The sequence below is a fragment of the Aspergillus udagawae genome (genome assembly GCF_001078395.1).
Source record: "Aspergillus udagawae IFM 46973 DNA, scaffold_1, whole genome shotgun sequence".
NCBI lineage: Eukaryota > Fungi > Ascomycota > Eurotiomycetes > Eurotiales > Aspergillaceae > Aspergillus > Aspergillus udagawae.
Window position 1 is genome coordinate 3,082,099 of NW_025091264.1, and position 20,007 is coordinate 3,102,105.

Consider the following 20,007-nt stretch of genomic DNA (forward strand, 5'->3'; position numbering starts at 1 on the left):
TACTCCAATTATGAAGGATTCTCCAGTTGAAAACAATCCATGGCGTTACCTACTACCTAGGTAAATAGTCCTACGTATCAATATGGTAACAGCGATACTCAATCCTTCCCAGCTGTTCCTGTTCTCCGTTGCGATCAACAGGTTCATTTCATTCTACCACCATGCGAGTGGTTCATTGATCGTCGTAGGATGGTTCACTCGGGTAGACAGATGCCCGAGCTGAGAACCCACGATCGCCAAATCTCGGATGGCGAGATGGACCTCGTTTAAACATGCTCATCTCGCCTAATATCTGGATACTCCCATTATTTGAGCGTGCTATGGCCGGGATGACCTGTGGCCTGTGCGAGGCCACACATGAATGAAGTGTGATACGTCCAAACCCAGCGACTCAGAAAATATCGTCAGATGCTAAAACTCTGCTTCAAGTCTTTGCCTCCGCAAAGCATAGTTATGCTTTCACATTTGAACTTCGTTACCTACATTTGAGGCACTCCGTTGCCTTTGTTCACTGTATTATCCGGTTTGCATACAACTTGTTACTAGTCCTTATGGGACTAATATCTCTTAAATCTAAAGGTCAATGTTAGTACACGAGTGATGACGTCTACTTGATGTTATCAATTGAGATGGACACGCCGAGGGCGCAAAACCGGGAATTTAGAAAGTGTCCTAGCTGGCTACCACTAACAGAGTCAAGCGTTCATTCTTCAAACCTCCAGCATCCAAAGAAAAGCCACAAACTGAGCTCTGATTGCGAGATCATTATGGAGAGTCTCCTCCCTAATGCAAGTGTATCTGAATCTCGTCAAGGATCAAACTCATGGATGTTCACATGAGCGCTGCTACCATGCGAATATCTTTTAAAAGGATGAACTTGGACTTAGAGATATCAAGTAGATAGGCCGGCGGCCGTTTTGACGAATCCAAACTGAGGCAGAGTACAGAGGACTGATTGGTACTGAGATGCATCCTCATGCAGGCTTCCATTTCCAATTGTTCTTCATTGAGGCTCCAGCTCAGCCTTCGTCCTCAGCCCCAGATCGGCCCACATAGGCCACATCCCGTGGAAAGAACCAGATTTGGTGATCTCGTTGAACAAATCTACATCCCCATGGGCTGCTGCAAACCTGATTATTGAATCATTAAGCATCATGACTCCGTACCAAGATAAGCCGGTACCGGCAGAGAAATTCAAGTCGCCGTGAAGGACAAGATGAATATTACAGATTCATATTTCCATACATTTATTGTGTATCGAAACATTCTTTTGTACTGTATAGTACCTGAAACACCCCTCATACCCGCTGTTATTGCACCATCCTATTGGACTATCGAGTTGCGGGTCCTGCAAGGGACGCTCTGCGCTAGTATGAGGTACCGTACAGTATTAGAAGGTCACCCATGGTTTCTTAGCAGTTTATATCGTGTGTTCCTGTGGTCGAAATTGAATATGATGGATGTCGTACCAGGGGCATGTATCCTCGGGAATAAGGCTGTTCAATATAGGCAAAAACAGGTTGTATGCAGGCATCAAAAAGGAATGCCCATAACTAATTCTGCGCAAGTGGAGGTGTTCTTCAACTTCGAAATTTGATCTCTCTGTCGATCTCCTACCAATCAAACAATCGCCAGCGTCGCTAATGGATCCCAGAAATCATTTGACTGTACTATCAAGCACACCAGGATACCAAGGCAGACTAGCACCGAGTTAAGTCCTCCGTAGCCTGTATCCAAGCCCGGTACCTTACGCGCTGGAACACTCACGAAGAGAAGGGAAGAACAAGACGAAAATGAAAACGAAAAGAGAAAAGAGTAAAAAAGGGAAGTATCATGGACGATCGGATCCAGATTCCTTAATTTTCTTTTGTTTTTTATTTTTTTTTCATCGCCCCATTCTTAATTATCAAATCAATAATCACCTAGAAAAGTATCGAGTAAAGAATAATAAAACAATAAAATCATCTGAACGCATGACAATATTACTTTGACGTTTTCCCTTCCTTTTTCCCTTCTTCGACTTGGACTCTATCGCTCCTTAATGAACTAAGCACAACATCCAGCATCCTTCGTATCCAACTTCCGTCTCTCATTTATCTTGCCTCTCAATTCATCAAACTTGTTGGCACACGCTTCTGATATCTCCAATTGATCACCAATTGCTCGAACCGAATCAATTGTTCACAACCCATCCTTTCGCTCTCTTTGGTCCTCTCCTCCACTGTAGACGTCAATCAGTACAACCAACCAAATACCTCCGCCACCCTCAACATTGCATTGCAGCCACATTCAACCATCTTATGCAGGCTCCCCATTAGTCGACTTCGACCAGTTCTATCCTACCCAGGATTCTTCACCTGTTTCGTGACTCTCCTGTCGCCCCGTCCGTCGATAGCTCAGCCCATCCCTATCTTTAATTGGCTATTTTTGGAGCGAGCCAAAGTACTATTCGCAGCTGCGGAGTCCGACATTCTATGCGCAGGGGATGAATCCATGATTGTGATACATTGATATCTCTTCTCTCACTCTCGTCACTTTCTGTTTCTCAATATCCTGTATGTCATTGCTTACCCGTCGTGTATCAATTCCGCGCACTTTTATCTGTACAGTGTTGTCAACAGTCGATGGCTTCATTTCTGACTGGTAATCGTTGACGGCGTAGCGGTTCACACCATCTTTCGATCGAGTGGCCAATCCTGATTGTGCAAAGATCATCGAGCACTCCTTGAACGGATACTTTCGCCTTGTCACCATAATCCGTGTTTTAAGGCCGAACCATGAATCGATTTCGGAAAAGCAGAAAGGAGAAAGTGAAGGAGGATGGTGAGAGCATGGAGAGTGTGCCGACATCACTGACCTCCAAGTTATCATGGAAAAACAAAAAAGGAGAACAAGAAGATAAACCGGAGCTCGACCTCGCAAATGCCCTGCCATCTACGGATGACTTTCGCACCAGCTTGCTGATGCCGAAGCTGTCTGCGCGTTTCAGCATGCTGCGAGAACAGGATGACCCAGACTCATTGATCGGCAAAGCGAGTGACGACAGCGTCCTCTTTCCCAAGCGCGCTTCCCGATTGAATCTTTTCGGGCACAGTCCCAACCTTTTGGCAGACATTGACGAGGCTTCTATAGATGGTAGGCCATCGATCAACTTGGGCCGTACCGATTCGTTCGTCTCCGGCGGCGACGGGGGCTACGGGACCGATGATGATCGTTCGCACAATGGCAGTATCATGAGCCGGGCCCGGCGAACCGAGGGCAATAATCTATTTGGTGGACGGCAGAAGGTTTACAAGATCCCGACCAAGACGGCGAATGGTTCCGGATCCGAGTCGGGTCGAGCACCGGTGGGACGCGCCCTTTATGAGCACGACCTGTCCATGTCTGCTTTCCAACGCTTGAGGCTGAAGGCAAAGGAGGAGGAGTGCGCGGCCGAGGAGAATCAGCACGAATCTCTAGCCCAAGAATCGGAGGATGGTCTGTCAAGCATCTCCTCCATGAAGCGGACAACGTCGTCCTCAACCGCATCTGGCCCTACTGCCAATCGTCGCACGTCAACAGCAGCTACCTCGATCGATGGAGAATCATTGTCCACAGGGACTGGGGGTCCTGGCGAGAATTCGAAGTCAGGATTCATAGGGGCCATGGCCTCTGAACGTGGCTCCTTTAAATCTCGACGTCTCTATGGACAAGGACTGGCACAGTCCGCACAGAACCAGCAGAATACGACGTTGCACCGCCTGGAAAGTCTAAGTCGCCAACGTGCGGGTACGCCAGAGTTGCCTCTTCTTAGCCGGACGTACTCTAGAAGCGCGACCAATCTGCGTGACCGCCTCCAGAAACTCGCGATCACCGAGCCAACACCTGAGGCTTCCCGTCCGAGCAGCCCTCCATCCTCAACCGCGTCGCCACAACTGCCGAGCAACGAGAGCGACCCCAAGGAGCCAAAGTCACAACTGACTCCCGGCTATGGAGTACCGCCACTGAGTCCACCTGTCAGCGAGAATGAGGAACTAGGAACATTGGCGGCCGCCTTGCAACCGGAAGATCATGGAAAAGCTACGGCGATGGGCCTCTTCAACAAGCCTCAATCCGCTTTTGATGAGAACCAGTTTACTCGACGCCAACTACAGATGCACCAGGGCAGGAGCACACCGCCCCTCCGACGAGTTCCATCACCTCCTGGTCGGATGACTCCACAGGAACGCATTGGACGTTCCCGAGGTCTTTCAAACACGAGCGGTTGGTCCAGACCCGAGTCTGCCTCCTCCCATTACAGCGAGTCTCATCGTGCGGCGAATCATTCGACTGCCCCGAGCATCGATGCTTCTCCCGCCGGTCCTGCAAATGGCACCTTTTTCGCAAACCCCAGTCCTGATGCATCCGACGATGAAGGTGATGAATTCAATGCAAGGGACGTTGCAGCTGCTATCGACGCTGTCCATCCTGCTTTTCGATCTAGCCCCCCATCCAAGCCTGCAACCCCCCCTGAAGAACATCAAAGCGTTCTGCCTGAAGTTCGGTTCTCCGATCTTGGTGATTTGAAGCCTATTGCTGAAATTGAAGCATCGGAAAGAGTAAGCGTTGCGGATGACAGCGGTGCTCTCCCGGAGAAGCCGGACTCACCCACACTCGGACCCTCGGGCCTTGGACTAAGTGGTCTGGTCCGCACCCATCTTCGCCGTGACAGCGATCGCTCGTCATTCCACGTACCGCACTCTCCTGCCTTCCCACCAAAACTCAACGACGACGAGGTTGATGGATCCGTGGCCGACGGGTCGGATACGGCCGACGCTGACTCTCAGCGCGCGTCCACGGCTGGAAACAGCTCAAGGGACTCACAGGACAACTCCAAGGTACCTTCTTGGGAAGATGAATTAAAATCGAAGCATAGACGTCAAGGAAGCACGGAGACCCAGCGGGAGCGAGAAGAATTCGAGATCGAGCTCGCTGAGCGGCGCAAGAGAGTGCAGGAGAAGCTGAGAGGGTTTGCTGAAAGCGAGAGTCGATCAGCTAGCCCGATCTCCGGGCATCGAACACCAGATTACCCCCCTCAAACAAAGCCCGGCAACGCATTTGCCCTTTTGAAGAGCAAGAATCCCAAACATCCCTTCTTCAGCAGACAAGACCCGAAGAATACCAAGGCGGTCGCTCTCTCCAGCGCATCCACTCCAGCCTTGGTACCGGACGACCCCTGGCGAGAGGAGGACGAGAAGATGCCGTTCAGCTTCGGCAAGCACTCCAACACCAGCTCACCGCAAATCGCCGGAGAGAGATCTATTCGATCCAGAGTGGCGGCCTTTGGCCGCGGCAGTCACGAAGGCTCCCGCGAATCGAGCCGCAGCCGTTGCGCATCACCGCATTCGAGCATGAGGTCTCAGAGGGATCGTTCGAATTCGGACGCGTCCGGCCGCTCTAAGAGCCGAACACGTTACCGCGATCGCGATGATCTGGGAACACTGGAAGAAGATGCTGCCGGCTCCCCTGAGCCGTTCCCGCACTTTGACCAGCGAGCCGCCCCTTCGGTTCCATCCTCCACGCGTCCATCGGTAGAGGTCAATGATCGTTCGGCATCCTACGATCGTTGCTCGTCAGCCGCATCTGGACGTTACCGCAGCGGGAGTCGGTCTGCTGCTACATCAAGCTACTTTGATCGACCTCCTCCGCCCTCCACTAACCCTTCCATGATTGGAGTGTCTCCTCGCCCGTCTCCAATTGCTCCTTATTCCGCCAATGCCACACCACCTCTACACGAAATGTCCCCGAATCATTCTACGACATCTCTACCCACCCATGCAACCGGCGCCCATCCGCTGCCGCAGCGAGCCCCAGGCCATGGCAGCCTTCAAAAGCGGGTCATCGACAAGACCCAGATCTCCGAGCCAACTTTTGTGTCATGCACATCCAACGTGCCGACCGTGGGTCTTCCCCCAGGCGCAAGCTTAAGTAACGGCATGGAGACGCCCCCAATCCCGCCTATGAACCCACGACGACGCCGCCAGACCACCACCCAGACCATCATTGGCGCTCTCAAGGGCGAGAAGCATGAGTCGTACCATCCGGCCTCGACAGCCAGCAGCCCTCCTGAGGAATATAGCACCTTCTCCGACGACAACAACAAGCGGCCCAAGTCCAAACACAACAAGCTCCGGAAGACTTCCAGCGAGGGCGGGAGCCTGAACTCCAAGGCCCGACAGCAAGCCATGGCTGCTGCCGCTGCCCATCTGCCCCCCGCACCGGCTGTCCCACAATACCCGCCGCCCGGTGTGCCCATAGAAGGAGGAATGTTTTAAGCGTATTATTTCCTTGCCGAAGGCCTCTTCACATTCCCTCATATATTTCCTATTTATTTTTTTTTGCCTAGCATCTCGGATTTCACAATTTCCCTCCTTATATCTCCTCGTGTATCCGATGCCTCTTGATTCAGGGTTGATTCTTTTTATTCGACGACTATATACCAACTGCGTTCTCTTCATGTTGGGCGAAATGGAATTATTTCTTTACTTACTGGGATTACTATTCATATATAGCTTGTCTTCCATCTATCGATTCAGATACCTCTTCATTTTGGACATCATCCACATCGAACTAGCACTAACGTACATTGTCAATAAAGACATAATAAGACAAGTGTGATTTGGGTGATGATAGAAAGCGTATGAGACATCTAGAGCTGGTCTGCTTTCTGAACGTAAAGAGTAGAACCTGAGATAGATGAGGCGAGCGTTTATTTCACACTGAGATGAATCACGTGGTGAATGTTAGCCCTTCTTTCGATTAGTACTTCAAGAGAATGAAAAGTGCGATGATAGGACATATCTTTTGCACATGAAAGATACAAGCTAGATTTGAAGCATAATGTGTAGTGTTAGAGGGGTTGCCTTTTGCCTACACTAAGAGCATTTGTTAGTGAAGCTCAGTCCCAAGTCCCAGACCAGATGACATCGCTATAGCGACCAAGCAGTGACAAAACAAGAGATCTCTTCATACATGTACACATTACGCTCTTTATCCTTTCCATATCCCACTTAAATCTTCCATCTTCAGATTTCTACTTCATTTACAGGGAATACACCCCTAAGCCCAAATACATTTCCTTACTGCCTTCTAATAGACAAAGAAGGAATCAGAGCGGAAGAAGGCTATGCTTAGGCGCTACTCCATCTGCATCACTGACTTGCCATCTTGTCCCCAGGTCTCCGGATCCGCTAGCGAGCCTTCGTTCGATTATCGTGATCCTGACTGCAGAGCTGCCCTGTGCAGAAACTGCTGCTCAGTCCCCCTTATGGCGTCGATGGTGCTCCCGCAGTTGGACGGATATGTAGAGAACCGCAGGGCCAAGAAGAAGGCTCATAAGAAGAAGAAGAAACAGAATAAGAACAAGCAGTCATCGCAGGGCGACTGCAACGCACCCAGTTGCAGCGAGTCACCTCCGTCGTACAAGAGTACGGCTGATGATGCTGCTGCTGCCCAGTTGCGCGCTGCGTCTTCTGTGGATACGCTGCGCCTCCCACTGATTGTTGATGGGGCATCCTGGGGGAAGAAGCATGCCGCGGCTCAGAGTCAATGTGAGTGTGAGTTCTCAATATCATTCTGTGGAGAAATTAAGGTCCTGATCGTTCGCTCCTAGACAGCTACGGTGTTAATCATCACGCTTCGCACTCCTACCATGACATCTCTTTCGTCGCACAAACATCCGCTGCGCCTTTGCATTCGCCTTCCATTGCGGCAACCACTGAGGAGACAATCCGCGCTCCCAGCGTGCAGAGTGGAATCCACGGGGACGTGAGCCTCTCTTCCTCGGCCTCCAAGAAACTCCCATATTGCCAATTCCATGGAACGGCAACCTGCCGATTCGATCCCGCATGCTGTGTTCACAAGGCCCGGGCCGATTGCGACTGCCCACGTCGGCCCTCGTGCTGCTGTGTCCATCACGCTGGAGATTGTTGTACCTGCGTGTACACCCCGCGAAGCGGATATGTCAATGGAGCGTGCAGCTTGCTAGGCCATGATTTGCCATTGTATGCGCTGCACCCAGTCGCCAAGAACGGGGAGGACGTTTCCGCGGATCCCAGTCACGTATCCAAAAACTGGCCGTTGAAGGACAACGGAACGAGCTCTAAGGATGTCGCTGAAAATGAAGGTGAGTCTCATCGAGTGGGTCAGAACATGGCACAGCCTGGAGGCTGATTGAGTCCCGCAACTAGTCGCAAAGAACCACCCTGAAACCGCTACAGAGTATGACGACGGTCCCCTCGCCGCGTACGTCCTTCGCCTATATGATAGAGAGGAATTTCACGACTGCCGGATCCTATTGAAGTCGGGCAAGGACAATTTCCCACCTATCAGCATCCGCACGCACAAGGTGTTGATCGCCCGTAGTCCTCTTCTCGCGTCGATTTTGAAGTCACCTGCAGCCAAGCAGGAAATACCCGAAATAGTAGCGATGGCTGGTGAGAACTTCCTGTTGGTCAAGGCGTTTGGAATTGCGCTTCAGAGTTTGTACGGGTTGGCCCTCTTGAACCAGAAACGGCTCAGGTCCATGACACTCTTCAGTCTGGGGTACACCGAAGAGAGTATCAAGTCGTCTCCATATCCAATCAATACGGCACTGGCGGATTTTGCCATGTGCTACGCCAGCTCCGGGGCTTTTCTTCAGCGGCGGGATATTGTCGAAACGGGTATCAAGCTGATTGTGGAGGCCATCAACTGGGACAACATCGAATTGATCTACTACTTCGGCTTCTGCATATCAAAATTTCTCATCACCGCTCCTCAGATCGCAGAGCCAGAGAAATCCTCCGGCGACCAGCCAGTCACTGACAACCAGCGAACGCTAAACAAGGTCAACGACACCAACGACGACCTTCAGACCAAGTGGGCTGCGCATCTACTAACCGCCGCGTTGGACTTTGTCGTCAGCCGCATGGAAGCCGACTTCACCTTGTTCCCTCAGGCCCACTGCAAAGGCATGCCCGACCGGATTCCCGAATACCTACACTCCTCTCTGACGCCTTCACTCCCCAACCCAAAGCTGGCAGAGGTCAAGTTCGGTTCGTTTGCGGCTCTCGAGGAACAGAAGCAAAGCCCAGAGATCGTAACGACCTCGGCCGTCCTTGTATGCCTGCCCTTCGAGCACTTGAAAGAGGCTTTTGTCAAGATGAACGCACGCCGTATTCTCTCGAGTACCCTGGCCCAGGCGATCCTGCTAGAGCGGGAGCAACGACGGGTCCAGGCCCTGCGGGCGTTTGCTAGGCTGCGCGCCCACAGCAGCAAGCAGGAGATCCCAGCGGAGATAGTCGAGCTGGGCTATCGGGAGTTCTTTACTTCGAGAAACGTTTTCTCTGACACGGAGGAAGACTCGTCTACCGCGTCTTTGAAGATTTCTCTGGAAAGGGAATGGATTGGCTTGGCTGTTGGAGAGGTGGTTGTCAAGCACAGAGTGATCAAAGTGGCAAAGGAGTAGATCCTCTTGCATTCCCATCTACCACTGAGCCAGTGTTTGATTTCTACATCCCATGATCTAAGGCAGTGGGCTGAATAGTCGACAGCGGGTGGGTTACAGGAGAAGATCAGAAAGATTTACTGTGATGCAGGCGGTGAGTTAATTCATTTCTGGTTCTTGGTTACTATCTGATTGACATGTACCATAGCTTGTCCTGTGCATTTGCTGTCCTGAAAGGAGTATCTGTTGATTTTTGAACATCTCCTTTTGGCAAGATGTCTTGAGTACTGGATTTTAGTCATGAATTCAAACGAACCCCATTGTTCTGTACAAGCTTCTTTCTATAGAATGCTAGGTTCTAGACATGCAAAGACCGCCGTTTATTCATTATATACAATCTTTGTTGACAGTACAACCGCGTTGCTCGGTCTAGGGAGGCGATGGGAAGAAAGGCGCTTACGACTTATCCGGGAAGCCGAAATCAACACCGAAAGGAGGATAGACGAAACGCTGGAAGGCCTTCTTCTCGGCGAGTTCGTTCGTGTACTTGGCAATGGTAGCCATATCCTCATCATCGAGCTTGATCAGGCTGGTGCGGTTCTCCTCGATACGCGAAGGTGTGACGGACTTGGCGAGGACGGAAGATCCACGGGCGACTATTGCAGCAGATTGTTAGTGAGTTGCAGACAAGAAGGGAAATTGTATGGGCAATGGAAACGTACTGTGCCAGCTGAGGAGAACGCTGGCCGGGCTGACTCCTCTCTTCTTCGCAACCTGGACAATAGGCTCGGCGGTAAACAACGGGCTTCCGGTGCTTCCCAGAGGGCTGTATGCGGTGATGTGAATGCCCTTCTCCTTGCAGAAATCTACAATCTCCTGCTGGGGAAGAGATGGGTGGTTCTCAATCTGGTTGACGGCCGGAACAACAGTCACCTCGGGTAGTAGCTGCTCGAGATACTTCTTGCTGTAGTTGGAGACACCGATAGCCTTGGTTTTGCCGGTAGCCAGGAGCTTCTCCATGCTCTTCCAAGTGGTGATGTGAGAGTGGGACTGGAGGATGTCCCGAGAGCCATCGGGGTGCTTGGGGAACAGCTCATGGTTTCCTTTCAACTAGTTAGCCTCCTCCGTGGTTCTGTCAAACGAAGCGCTGAAGTTCTCACCCTCAGGGTTCATGGCCAAGGGCCAGTGCATCAGGTAGAGATCAACGTAGTCCAAGCCCAGGTTCTTCAAGCTCTTGTCCAGAGCCTCTTCAACTCGTGTATGGTATGTGCACCACAGCTTGGTGGTGACAAACAAATCCTCACGCTTGACCTTTCCAGATTGCAGCGCCTCCTTGATGCCACTGCCGACCTCTGTTTCGTTCTGGTAGCAGTAAGCGGTGTCGATGTGTCTGTATCCCACCGAGATAGAATGGCTGACGGCCCTCTCAACCTCTCCAGGCTTTGATTGCCATGTTCCTGTCTTGAATAAGCTGGCCTGCCCTCTGCGGACGAACGTGGGGGAAGAACATACCCAGACCCAAGGCAGGGATCTCCGCACCGGTGTTGAGCTTGAAGCGAGTTTCGTGCACAGCCATGATGATTCTTTTGAAGTGATGATAGAAGTGAGAGGACGCTATATTGTTCTTTGATATTGTAGGTAAAGAGACAAGAACGAGAAAGGAAGAATGAGTGCCGAAGAGTAGAAAGAATCAGGATCCAGACAGGTAGGAGAATAGCTGCCCCTCATAGGGTATAAAAGACACCCCGCGCCGATGCGGACCAGACGCCGGAGTTTCTCCATCAATCAGCAGCAGCGTGGGGTCGGTCTATCTTTACGGCGACAATTCCCGAGATGAATGGCATCATTGGCATCATCTGTACCGCCAAGGTGTTATTACAATTACTATTTATCTATTTTTTGTGAGGCTTATCTAAGTTATACGTCAGGTGTTCATGATCTGCTACAGAACGATCGATGGCAAGGTGGATGGCGAGAATTTCCAGGCCTCCCTCCGCTGGACTGTCCCCAGTCATTGTATTATCGCCATTTTCTGACCTCAGCGGACTCTCTGCTGTAGACGAGAGCTGGATGAGCCATCTACTGATGCAGTAGTCTCATTTAAAGCTGGCAACGGCGAGAAACTGTACACTTCCACCTTGCGTAGCCATATCAATTGCTGTGAACGCAGTAGCAGAACACAAGCGAACGGGATATGAGTGTGGAACGAAGGCTGCTGAGGATTCCAGAAATGGCTAGGAATTCCGTTATTAATGAACGACGTTCTGGGGCCGTGTCAATCCATGGATCAACCACATCCATCCCACGCGGAGGTCTGTCATCACCATAAAAAGAAACCAGGGACTCGGGAAGAGTGCAGTGGCTCTCGGAAACCAGAATCCTTAGGACTGTGGCCACAACGGCCGACATCCGAACTTTGCCCCGCGATGATGAAGTCAGCAGACATGGATATGGTCAACAATGGTCAGCATGATTTGCACTGCGTCTCCACTACCGCCTGCATACTCCAGACTGAATGGCTGTCCTTGAACCCCCTGGTCCAGATCTGTCTTCGATCTGCGCTACCCTGAAGCTGTGGGGATACGTCTGGAGATAGTCGAATTGTCATGGATTCTCGAATATGCGGAAGCCAGAATCCGTGCATTCATGCAAATCCTATCAGCCTTTTTGTCGAATCAGTCCATATTCACCGTTGTGGGTTTCTTTTCAGGAATTTTCACCATGTATTCACATCGGGTCATGGATTCCCACCGGCACGTGGCGTTGAAATTATTGGTATTCGTGCTGAACACTGAATACCTATATACCTGGTCACTGCTACAGAGCAGTGACTACTCTCCATCGATCATATAATAACGTCGCAACACCCACTGCATCTCCCCTTCCTTTCTTCCGAAGCACCATCATCAGCTCTTCCATTCTCTCTATCTTGACCAAGAAGCAGTACAGAGAGCTTTCTTTCATCTAGCCTTCTTTATCTACAACACAATGGCACCAACAGCGATGAGCCCCGAACCCGCGGTGTTCAACACCAAGCGCGACGGCCAGGCACTCGAAGACCTATCCGATGCTATCGACACTGTCAACGTCCTCAAGGACGAGATGAAAAAAGAACGCGGATTGTATGACGAATCAGAGTTCGACAAGACTAAGGACAAGACTCAATTCCGCCAGTACGAGGACGCTTGCGACCGCGTGAAGAACTTCTATCGCGAACAACACACAAAGCAGACCGTTGCCTACAACCTCAAGGCTCGCAATGATTTCCACTCGAAGACTCGCGCTGAGATGTCCATCTGGGACGCCATGGAGAAGCTGAACACTTTGATTGACGAGTCTGATCCCGACACCAGCCTCTCGCAGATCGAGCATCTGCTACAGTCAGCCGAGGCCATCCGTCGCGATGGAAAGCCCAGATGGATGCAGCTGACCGGCCTCATCCACGACCTTGGCAAGCTCCTCTATTTCTTCGACGCCAAGGGACAGTGGGATGTTGTTGGAGACACCTTCCCAGTGGGCTGCGCATTCGACGATCGCATTATCTACGGAAAAGAGTCTTTCAAAGAGAACCCTGACTATGACCATGAGATCTACGGCACCAAGTACGGAATCTACAACCCTGGCTGCGGTCTTGATAACATCATGCTCTCCTGGGGTCACGATGAGTACCTCTACCACGTCGTCAAGGACCAGTCCACCCTCCCCGATGAAGCCCTTGCCATGATCCGTTACCACTCCTTCTACCCATGGCACCAGGCTGGTGCCTACCACGAGTTCATGAACGAGAAGGATCAGAAGATGCTCCAGGCCGTCAAGGCTTTCAACCCCTACGATTTGTACAGCAAGAGCGACGATGTCCCGTCCGTCGAAGAATTGAAGGTGAGCTGACCGAATCCTCACATTTGACAACCAAACTCATAAAGCTAACGCATGTTTCACAGCCCTACTACCTCGAACTTATCGACGAGTTCTTCCCAGAGAAGGTGATCAAGTGGTAGACAGCGTTGCATTGCATCTTGAAAATGTTCCTTTATACCATACAACTTGAACTTCGGCGTTCCATTTACATTGTTTCATACAACGTCTGCCTCATTTGACGAAAGCGAGGGATGATTTTACGACTTCGATTACATGCATGCTTCGATCTTAATAGATGTTTGTCTTTGTTATCTGCCCTCCTAAGTGAGGACTCTAGATTAGCTGCAGGCACAGTTTAATGCAGTTCTACCCTGTCTGGTATACAGCCAGCAAAATACTTCAATGACCTTTCTCGATTGGAATGATGTACATCATATCCGTTTTCTGCCACCACCATAGGAAATAATCCTGCAACTCTTCTTGCATGCCATACCATCAATGACACCATTTTCGTCATCTGACTTTTCTAAGGAAATTATATTTTTTACGTACATGACTTCATATGCTTTGTATCCAATGCATCCCATTGGATGTGGTCGACCAAACGAGTGTCGGAAATAAGGTTCCGCGTTGGTGGCGGGGAATAAACAATGAAATCTCTATTCCAATACGATATGGTCTTCGTGGCAATTGACGAGAAGACGAAGTCTGGTTGTTGCAGAGATTTAAGATTGATCTTCAGATGAACGGTTTATCATTGGCAGGACATTGGAGAATCCCGAAGGCGCCTTGTAGATGAGTTCATAAATTTGATATCTATTTATAGAATGCAATCATGCAATAAACAAAGGAACAAATGATCTAAAGTCTCGGCTTATCAACACGATTGCCCGCCTCATCAAAGTAGATCTTGTGACCGGTAATGAGAGATTCCTGGAGAGCGCAGCCTATCTGAACAGCCTGGACAGCACCCTCGAGCTTCACAGGGACGTCTTTGTTGTCGAGGCATGCGGCCGTGAACTCATTAGCCTCCGTGACGAATGCATACTCAAAACGGTCGTAATAGTTCTGCGGGATCTCTCGACGCACGCCGGTGCTGTCGAAGACGTTGACCAGGTTCATGGCTGGCTGAGCGTTGACCGTGAGCTTGCCCTGGGTGCCGATGATCTCGGTGGTATCTTCCTGGCCCGCTGCCATCATGCGCGAGGCGTAGAAGTATGCAATCTTGCCATTGTAGAACTCGACCAGCCCGACCGCGTTATCGCGGTCGTTGTGTTTGCGGAGGTCCGGCTCGACCGCCGTGATGCCCACGGCCGAGACGGACTTGATCTTGCTGTCCTGACCGAAAAACCACAGCGCCAGATCGATATCGTGGATCGAGCAGTCGACGAAGATGCCGCCGGAGAACTCTGCGTAGGCAACGAAGAAGCCGGTGGGGTCGAGCTTGTCGCATGTCTGGCTGCGCATCACGGACGGCGAGCCGATGGATCCCTGAGTCATCTTCTTGTGCGCGTCGCGGTATGAAGCGTCGAATCGCCGGGAGAATCCGCACATCACCTTGAGTTCAGGCTTTCGGGCGGCTGCGTCAAAGACGGTTTGCGACTGGTTGCGTAAGCGTCAGCTGGAGGTTACAGGAGCAAAAGAGGACATGCAAAGGACATACAATCTCGACGCTTGTGGACAGGGGCTTCTCGCAGAGGACATGCTTGTTGGCGTCAATGGCTTTGATTGCCTGTTCCGCATGCACAGCAGTGGCAGAAGCCACAACGACAGCTTCTAGGCCTTCATGCTTGAGCATGTCGTCGTAATTTTTGTACAGCTTCACTCCGAAGGGGGCAAGGTGAACCTTTGCCCACTCTAGCTCTGCATCGTCCGGGGAGCTGGCAGCAACCAATTGTGCTCGCGGCGTGCGCTCCAAAAAGTTCAGCGCATGGCGCTTGCCCATGCGACCGAGACCTGCGCAGCCAATCTTTAACTTTCTGGCAGACATTCTGGTAGGAGAGAAAAAGATGGGAGAGATAGGAGGCTGTGGAAGGCTGAAAGTGTTAGATTTTGAACCAATTGGTCAGTGAAGGACGAGGATAATGGAATGAAACACACGCAGATCAGGGATGAGCAAGAAGACTTAAATTAGCCAGGCGATCCTTTCTATGCTCTAAGAACTGCAGACCGCTATGTCGCCTGCGTCAGATTGTTGGACAGGGCAACACCAATATCTTATTCTTACCCCACACGGTGAGGAGAAGTCGTGCAACGCAGATTGGGGAGCTATCAAAAGGCTCAGTCGTGGCATTTCCATTATTGGCGAGCTTTGAACCGGGAAATAGGAACCCAGGTCAGAATAATGACTTCCGGTGGTGCTACATTTGGAGGAGTATCCAGATTGTTCCAAAGCATCCACTTAGAGCGCCAGCGGGGAAAAGGTCGGAAAAAAGCTTCCAGGCCGATTTCCTCCCATGAATCCCTGAATCCAGCAACTTTCCCCGCTTCAGTGGATGCGCTTCCCCACAATGCCCAGCGGTTGCGAACTATGGCGTAACATCAAGAGCTGGAGCCATCAATCCTCAATGCATTTGTCGGCTAATTAATCCAGGTTTAGATCCTGAGCATAATCAAAGGGATGATGCGCCATGATAGAAGGATAAAAACAGTGACGTTACTGGTTTCATTAGAGCTAAACTCCTTAGACCTATGTCGCGATAATGGAGCCTATCATTGCTCCGTTGTAGTGTAACGGCTATCATACCTGTCTTTCACACAGGAGATCGGGGTTCGATTCCCCGCAACGGAATATAATACTTTGCTTTTTGTTTATCTTCTTACCAACTGGTCCAATGTCGCGTTCACTGATGCTTCTCATTGTGCCACGAGCCTACAGTGAATAAGCATCACTGCTTAACCAGTATTCTGCCTAGGACGTAAAGTATGGATAGAGCCAGGTATCTCCTGCTAACGGTATGTATGGCCTTTCACGTGCTCACCGCCGGACTTTCTCATTTCCCCGCAGAGCTGTCCGCATGGTTTGGATCGTTCTACCAGTCATGGGTACAAGTCTTTGCACTATTTATTCCTCTTTCGTCATTAGAGATCCTTACAGAACAGATCTTATGATTCATTGTGATGGCGTTCTGAATTGCTTTCAGCTATCCGCGAAAGGATCTTTTCCATTCGTTGCATAAACCCTTACCCACGCGTCATCCGACGCGTCCTGGTTGGAGTAAGAGCAGGGCTTAGCTTCAAAGTCGTGCGCAAGAGCCGCTATTGTTCACTCACTCTAGGTCAGGTAAGTGATCATTATTCAAAAAACCAAGCTGGTCTACCTCACTCACATGTCTGCAGATTTTTCAGCTCTCAATTTCCGGCCCCTCATCGTACAGATCACCTCGCAATACCAGCCATGGACTCGCCTCGTCCCCGCAACTGGAACCAAAAGTTATTTGCCACGTATTTGGGAGGGACGGACAAGGAGATCCATGAGTTGAGGCGCGTCTTGACGCAGTTGATGAGCGCGCATGGGAAATTGGACAAAGGGTACAAGTCCAAGGCTGCCAGAACGGAACTGCAAGAGTGGATACAGTCGAACTTGCACCGACTGCCTGGTTTCGTCCAAGATGCCTGTTTCAACAAGACCCGGATGGACGGGCTAATGGGGATGGCCTACAAGATCAAGAACGAACATGTACATTATCTTCCAACACGCGGAAGACCGAACCAGGCCGCCGAACCCCCATCGAGCACCTTCAATCAGGGCAGCAGCATTGTACGCAGAAGTCAAAGAGTTGGACGGGAAGATAATCATGCGGCCGATCAACCCCCAAGCAGTATTCCAAGCAATGCGGCTGAGCAGCAGGTCAATGCAGTCGAAGAGGCCGGGCCTGCAGTCACTGTGCAGGAGGAGACTGTCGCAGAGCCCCCGAGCAAAAGGGCCAAGACAACGCCGACTCAAGCTGCTCTACTCCAACCACCCCTGCCAGATCTGCTCTCTCGGAACATATGGGTTCTGAACGAAGTGAACCCCGCTCAGCATGGTCTATGCTCGATGCAAGACCTCCTTACAACCCCAGAATCGCGCAGAATCGATTTTATACCGCGGCTCATTGACTTGGACTTTGACCATTGGCTGTCGATAGTTGAGGCGCAATGTGGCTATGACTTTATTGCGCATCGTTTGGAATATCGCCCTCCAGCGAACGTGGTGTCTCGCTCGCTGGGCCTACCACCGATCACGATACCGTTGTCGACTCAAAGTCAGTGGCGTGGTGCGATAAACTCGCAGATTCATGCCGAAGGTGGCCGAGATCCTGTTTTTTATTTGGTTTCACAATGTGAGTCTGATTAGATAGCCTGGATGTCAGGGTCACTAACCGGAACTCAGCAGGAGAAGATGTACAAAATCCATCAACACCTCCGCTACCTTCGCCTTTATCTGCGAACAATGGTTCCCGCGCTCGTGCCCCTCTTGTCATCAAGCAAGAGTACGTTGAGGAACAGCTAAGACTCGCGGGATGCAATCATTGATGCTCCTGGCGCAGTGTCGGGCTATTTGGGTATCCTAAGGGCATCGAAAGACCAGATGTCGATGCGAAAGGCTCACTCTTGTCCTAACTCTCTCTGTTCGACTGAGCGCAGATTCGCCTTTCATTATCTCCCTTACGATGGTCGCTCAGAAACCTAGACATGACTCATATTCATCGCTCTGGGACTAAGGTACAGAAACATTTAAGGCGCAAAAGAATCAAAAGCGAAACAGCACTCGATTGAAGTGCGAGGAATGCATAGGCGCATTTGATGGAAAAAGGACGCTCAAGGCCGGGAGTCTCGAGTACATTATGTCCGCCCTTCATTACCAGGCTGCTTTTGGGTAGATGCCTTTCTGGCCTTCTTCTTCGCCGCAGCCTCCACAGGGTCAACGAGACCATCTCCTCGCAACCACGCCAAGGACTTTCTGACACCCTTACCCTGGATAGCGGATGGTCTATTCTCCAGCAAGGAGCCCATGACCGCCCAGGCGAGGACAATGATCCACAAGTCTCCACCCTTCCAGCCTTTCCAAAGGCCACGTTTGACACCAACGTCCCACGACGAGCGCACGGCCAGCCGGAAGAAGTACATGAAGATGCTACGACTATTCTCTAGGAATGCAAATGGCATGCCTGCAACAGCACCGCTGAGGAAGAAGCGCTTCGTGGGGAGGACGGAGCGTGGCAGGATGGAATTCCAGAGACACAAGGTGCCCCATGCAGCCCCAGCCGCGGCGGACAGAATGGCCGTCAGTTTGATGATCTTTTTCGAAAGGTTATTCACCGCCGAGATTGGATGAGACAAGATTGTCTTGAATTTGAGAACCGATAGTGCCAGGGTGACGGTAGTCAGGAACCGAGCAAGGGGTGGCACTGAGAGGAGAATATGGTGCAGAAATGCTGTACCGCAGCTGGGGCTGCTCGGGTGAAGCAAAGCACATCCCAGATTAGAAATAGATGGGTGCGCGGGCCCAGTAATGGGTGAAATGAACTTGACTGCCGATGGCAGAGTATTCGGGTCGGCAGGGTGCAGAATCGGCGAAATAAATGCTCTGTTGGGTTATAGAATTAGTAACTTGGATAACAGTATGCTATCAGTAATGTGGAACTCACGGCCACCGCAACCTGGCAATGTTTGCCAGTGAATCGACCACAGCTTCCTTGTCCGGCCATGGAAATCCCGCCGGCAGACTCTCTGGTCGACCGCGGATGTAGCTGGGGGACAATCTGAACAGAATGTTTCCGAACCACTAAGCATCAATCAGTACATGACTTTGCGGGCCAGAAGCTCTCACAGGAGTGTGCAAATACGGAGAGAACATACCTTCGGCACAGTCTCGCGATCAAAAACAAACGCATGGAAGAGCTGCGCACACGACACAGGCATCAACAACCAGCTCCCAAACCACCAAGGCCGCTCCCCGAACCACCCTTTCTCCTCCAGCGCATTGAACACAAACTCCATCGTCCGCGTCCCCGCATAAATAGCTGCCGTAATCCGAAGCTGCGTCTGCGGACAGATGCCCAGCGCGAAACCGGCCATACTGGCCCCCACGGCAGGGGCAAACCGCGACGTTAGTGCCCTGGAGACGCGCGGGTTTCGTTCGCGGAAGGGCCTCGCGTCATCTGTGCGAAGGTTCGTGCGGAGTTTGACGAAGAAGCGATGGAGGAATCGGTGGAGGAGGAGGACAATGGAGAGCGAGAGGGAGAGGCGGAAGTTGGGGGAGTGCAAAATCGAGGAGCGTGGTTTCTTCCTAGTATTAGAGCAGAAGAGCCAGCGTCAGCGTCAACGCGACCTACTGTTATTTTGAATTTGACCCCGCGATATTGCGCAACTCACTTGGACAGGTCACCTTGGATGCGGCGGACAATTGCGTCTACGAGCTTCAGTACCCCGCCAGAGACGAGGAAGACTCGTAGGGAGGCACGCAGCGTGGCTTCATTATGCTTATTCTTTGACCGGACGATGGCCTCATATTGAGATGGAGAGGGAGCCTTGTCTTGGATGGAGGGAGGTGTGCGCTGGATGATGTATTCGTGGAGGAGCTTGTATTCCTTGGCGCTCAGGGTGATGCGGAGAGCGTTGCGAACGAGAGGATGGGCACCTGGGTCCGCGGGCGTCATGGTTCATCGATTTCGGGCAAGCATCAAATAGATACCTCACCGCTTGAAATAGATCGTGAA

The 20,007-nt window shown here is 51.2% G+C and overlaps 7 protein-coding genes and 1 non-coding gene across 8 annotated transcripts; 5 read left to right on the forward strand and 3 right to left on the reverse strand.

The window, feature by feature from the left end:
• Positions 1–2,777: 2,777 nt before the first annotated feature.
• Positions 2,778–6,293, forward strand: Aud_000993 (uncharacterized protein; the record flags this gene model as incomplete). The annotated part of the gene is made up of 1 exon (XM_043286495.1): positions 2,778–6,293. The coding sequence occupies one exon, from the start codon at positions 2,778–2,780 to the stop codon at positions 6,291–6,293; it is 3,516 nt and encodes a 1,171-aa protein (XP_043142430.1).
• Positions 6,294–7,285: 992 nt separating this feature from the next.
• Aud_000994 (uncharacterized protein) lies at positions 7,286–9,466 on the forward strand (the record flags this gene model as incomplete). The annotated part of the gene is made up of 3 exons (XM_043286496.1): positions 7,286–7,568; positions 7,631–8,143; positions 8,208–9,466. 3 exons carry the CDS (start codon positions 7,286–7,288, stop codon positions 9,464–9,466), a joined length of 2,055 nt encoding a protein of 684 aa, XP_043142431.1.
• A 435-nt stretch (positions 9,467–9,901) lies between these two features.
• On the reverse strand, positions 9,902–11,021 carry Aud_000995 (putative glycerol dehydrogenase; the record flags this gene model as incomplete). The annotated part of the gene is made up of 4 exons (XM_043286497.1): positions 9,902–10,101; positions 10,168–10,548; positions 10,606–10,902; positions 10,958–11,021. The coding sequence occupies 4 exons, from the start codon at positions 11,019–11,021 to the stop codon at positions 9,902–9,904; spliced, it is 942 nt and encodes a 313-aa protein (XP_043142432.1).
• A 1,412-nt stretch (positions 11,022–12,433) lies between these two features.
• Positions 12,434–13,443, forward strand: Aud_000996 (inositol oxygenase; the record flags this gene model as incomplete). Its single annotated transcript, XM_043286498.1, has 2 exons — positions 12,434–13,324; positions 13,387–13,443. 2 exons carry the CDS (start codon positions 12,434–12,436, stop codon positions 13,441–13,443), a joined length of 948 nt encoding a protein of 315 aa, XP_043142433.1.
• A 721-nt stretch (positions 13,444–14,164) lies between these two features.
• Positions 14,165–15,293, reverse strand: Aud_000997 (putative NAD binding Rossmann fold oxidoreductase; the record flags this gene model as incomplete). Its single annotated transcript, XM_043286499.1, has 2 exons — positions 14,165–14,905; positions 14,967–15,293. The coding sequence occupies 2 exons, from the start codon at positions 15,291–15,293 to the stop codon at positions 14,165–14,167; spliced, it is 1,068 nt and encodes a 355-aa protein (XP_043142434.1).
• Positions 15,294–16,022: 729 nt separating this feature from the next.
• Aud_000998 lies at positions 16,023–16,094 on the forward strand. The gene has a single exon. It is a non-coding gene; the product is annotated as a tRNA-Glu (tRNA).
• Positions 16,095–16,700: 606 nt separating this feature from the next.
• Aud_000999 (uncharacterized protein) lies at positions 16,701–17,908 on the forward strand (the record flags this gene model as incomplete). Its single annotated transcript, XM_043286500.1, has 3 exons — positions 16,701–17,628; positions 17,679–17,778; positions 17,836–17,908. 3 exons carry the CDS (start codon positions 16,701–16,703, stop codon positions 17,906–17,908), a joined length of 1,101 nt encoding a protein of 366 aa, XP_043142435.1.
• A 222-nt stretch (positions 17,909–18,130) lies between these two features.
• On the reverse strand, positions 18,131–19,947 carry Aud_001000 (uncharacterized protein; the record flags this gene model as incomplete). Its single annotated transcript, XM_043286501.1, has 4 exons — positions 18,131–18,875; positions 18,937–19,073; positions 19,148–19,577; positions 19,664–19,947. The coding sequence occupies 4 exons, from the start codon at positions 19,945–19,947 to the stop codon at positions 18,131–18,133; spliced, it is 1,596 nt and encodes a 531-aa protein (XP_043142436.1).
• Between the last annotated feature and the right edge of the window lie 60 nt (positions 19,948–20,007).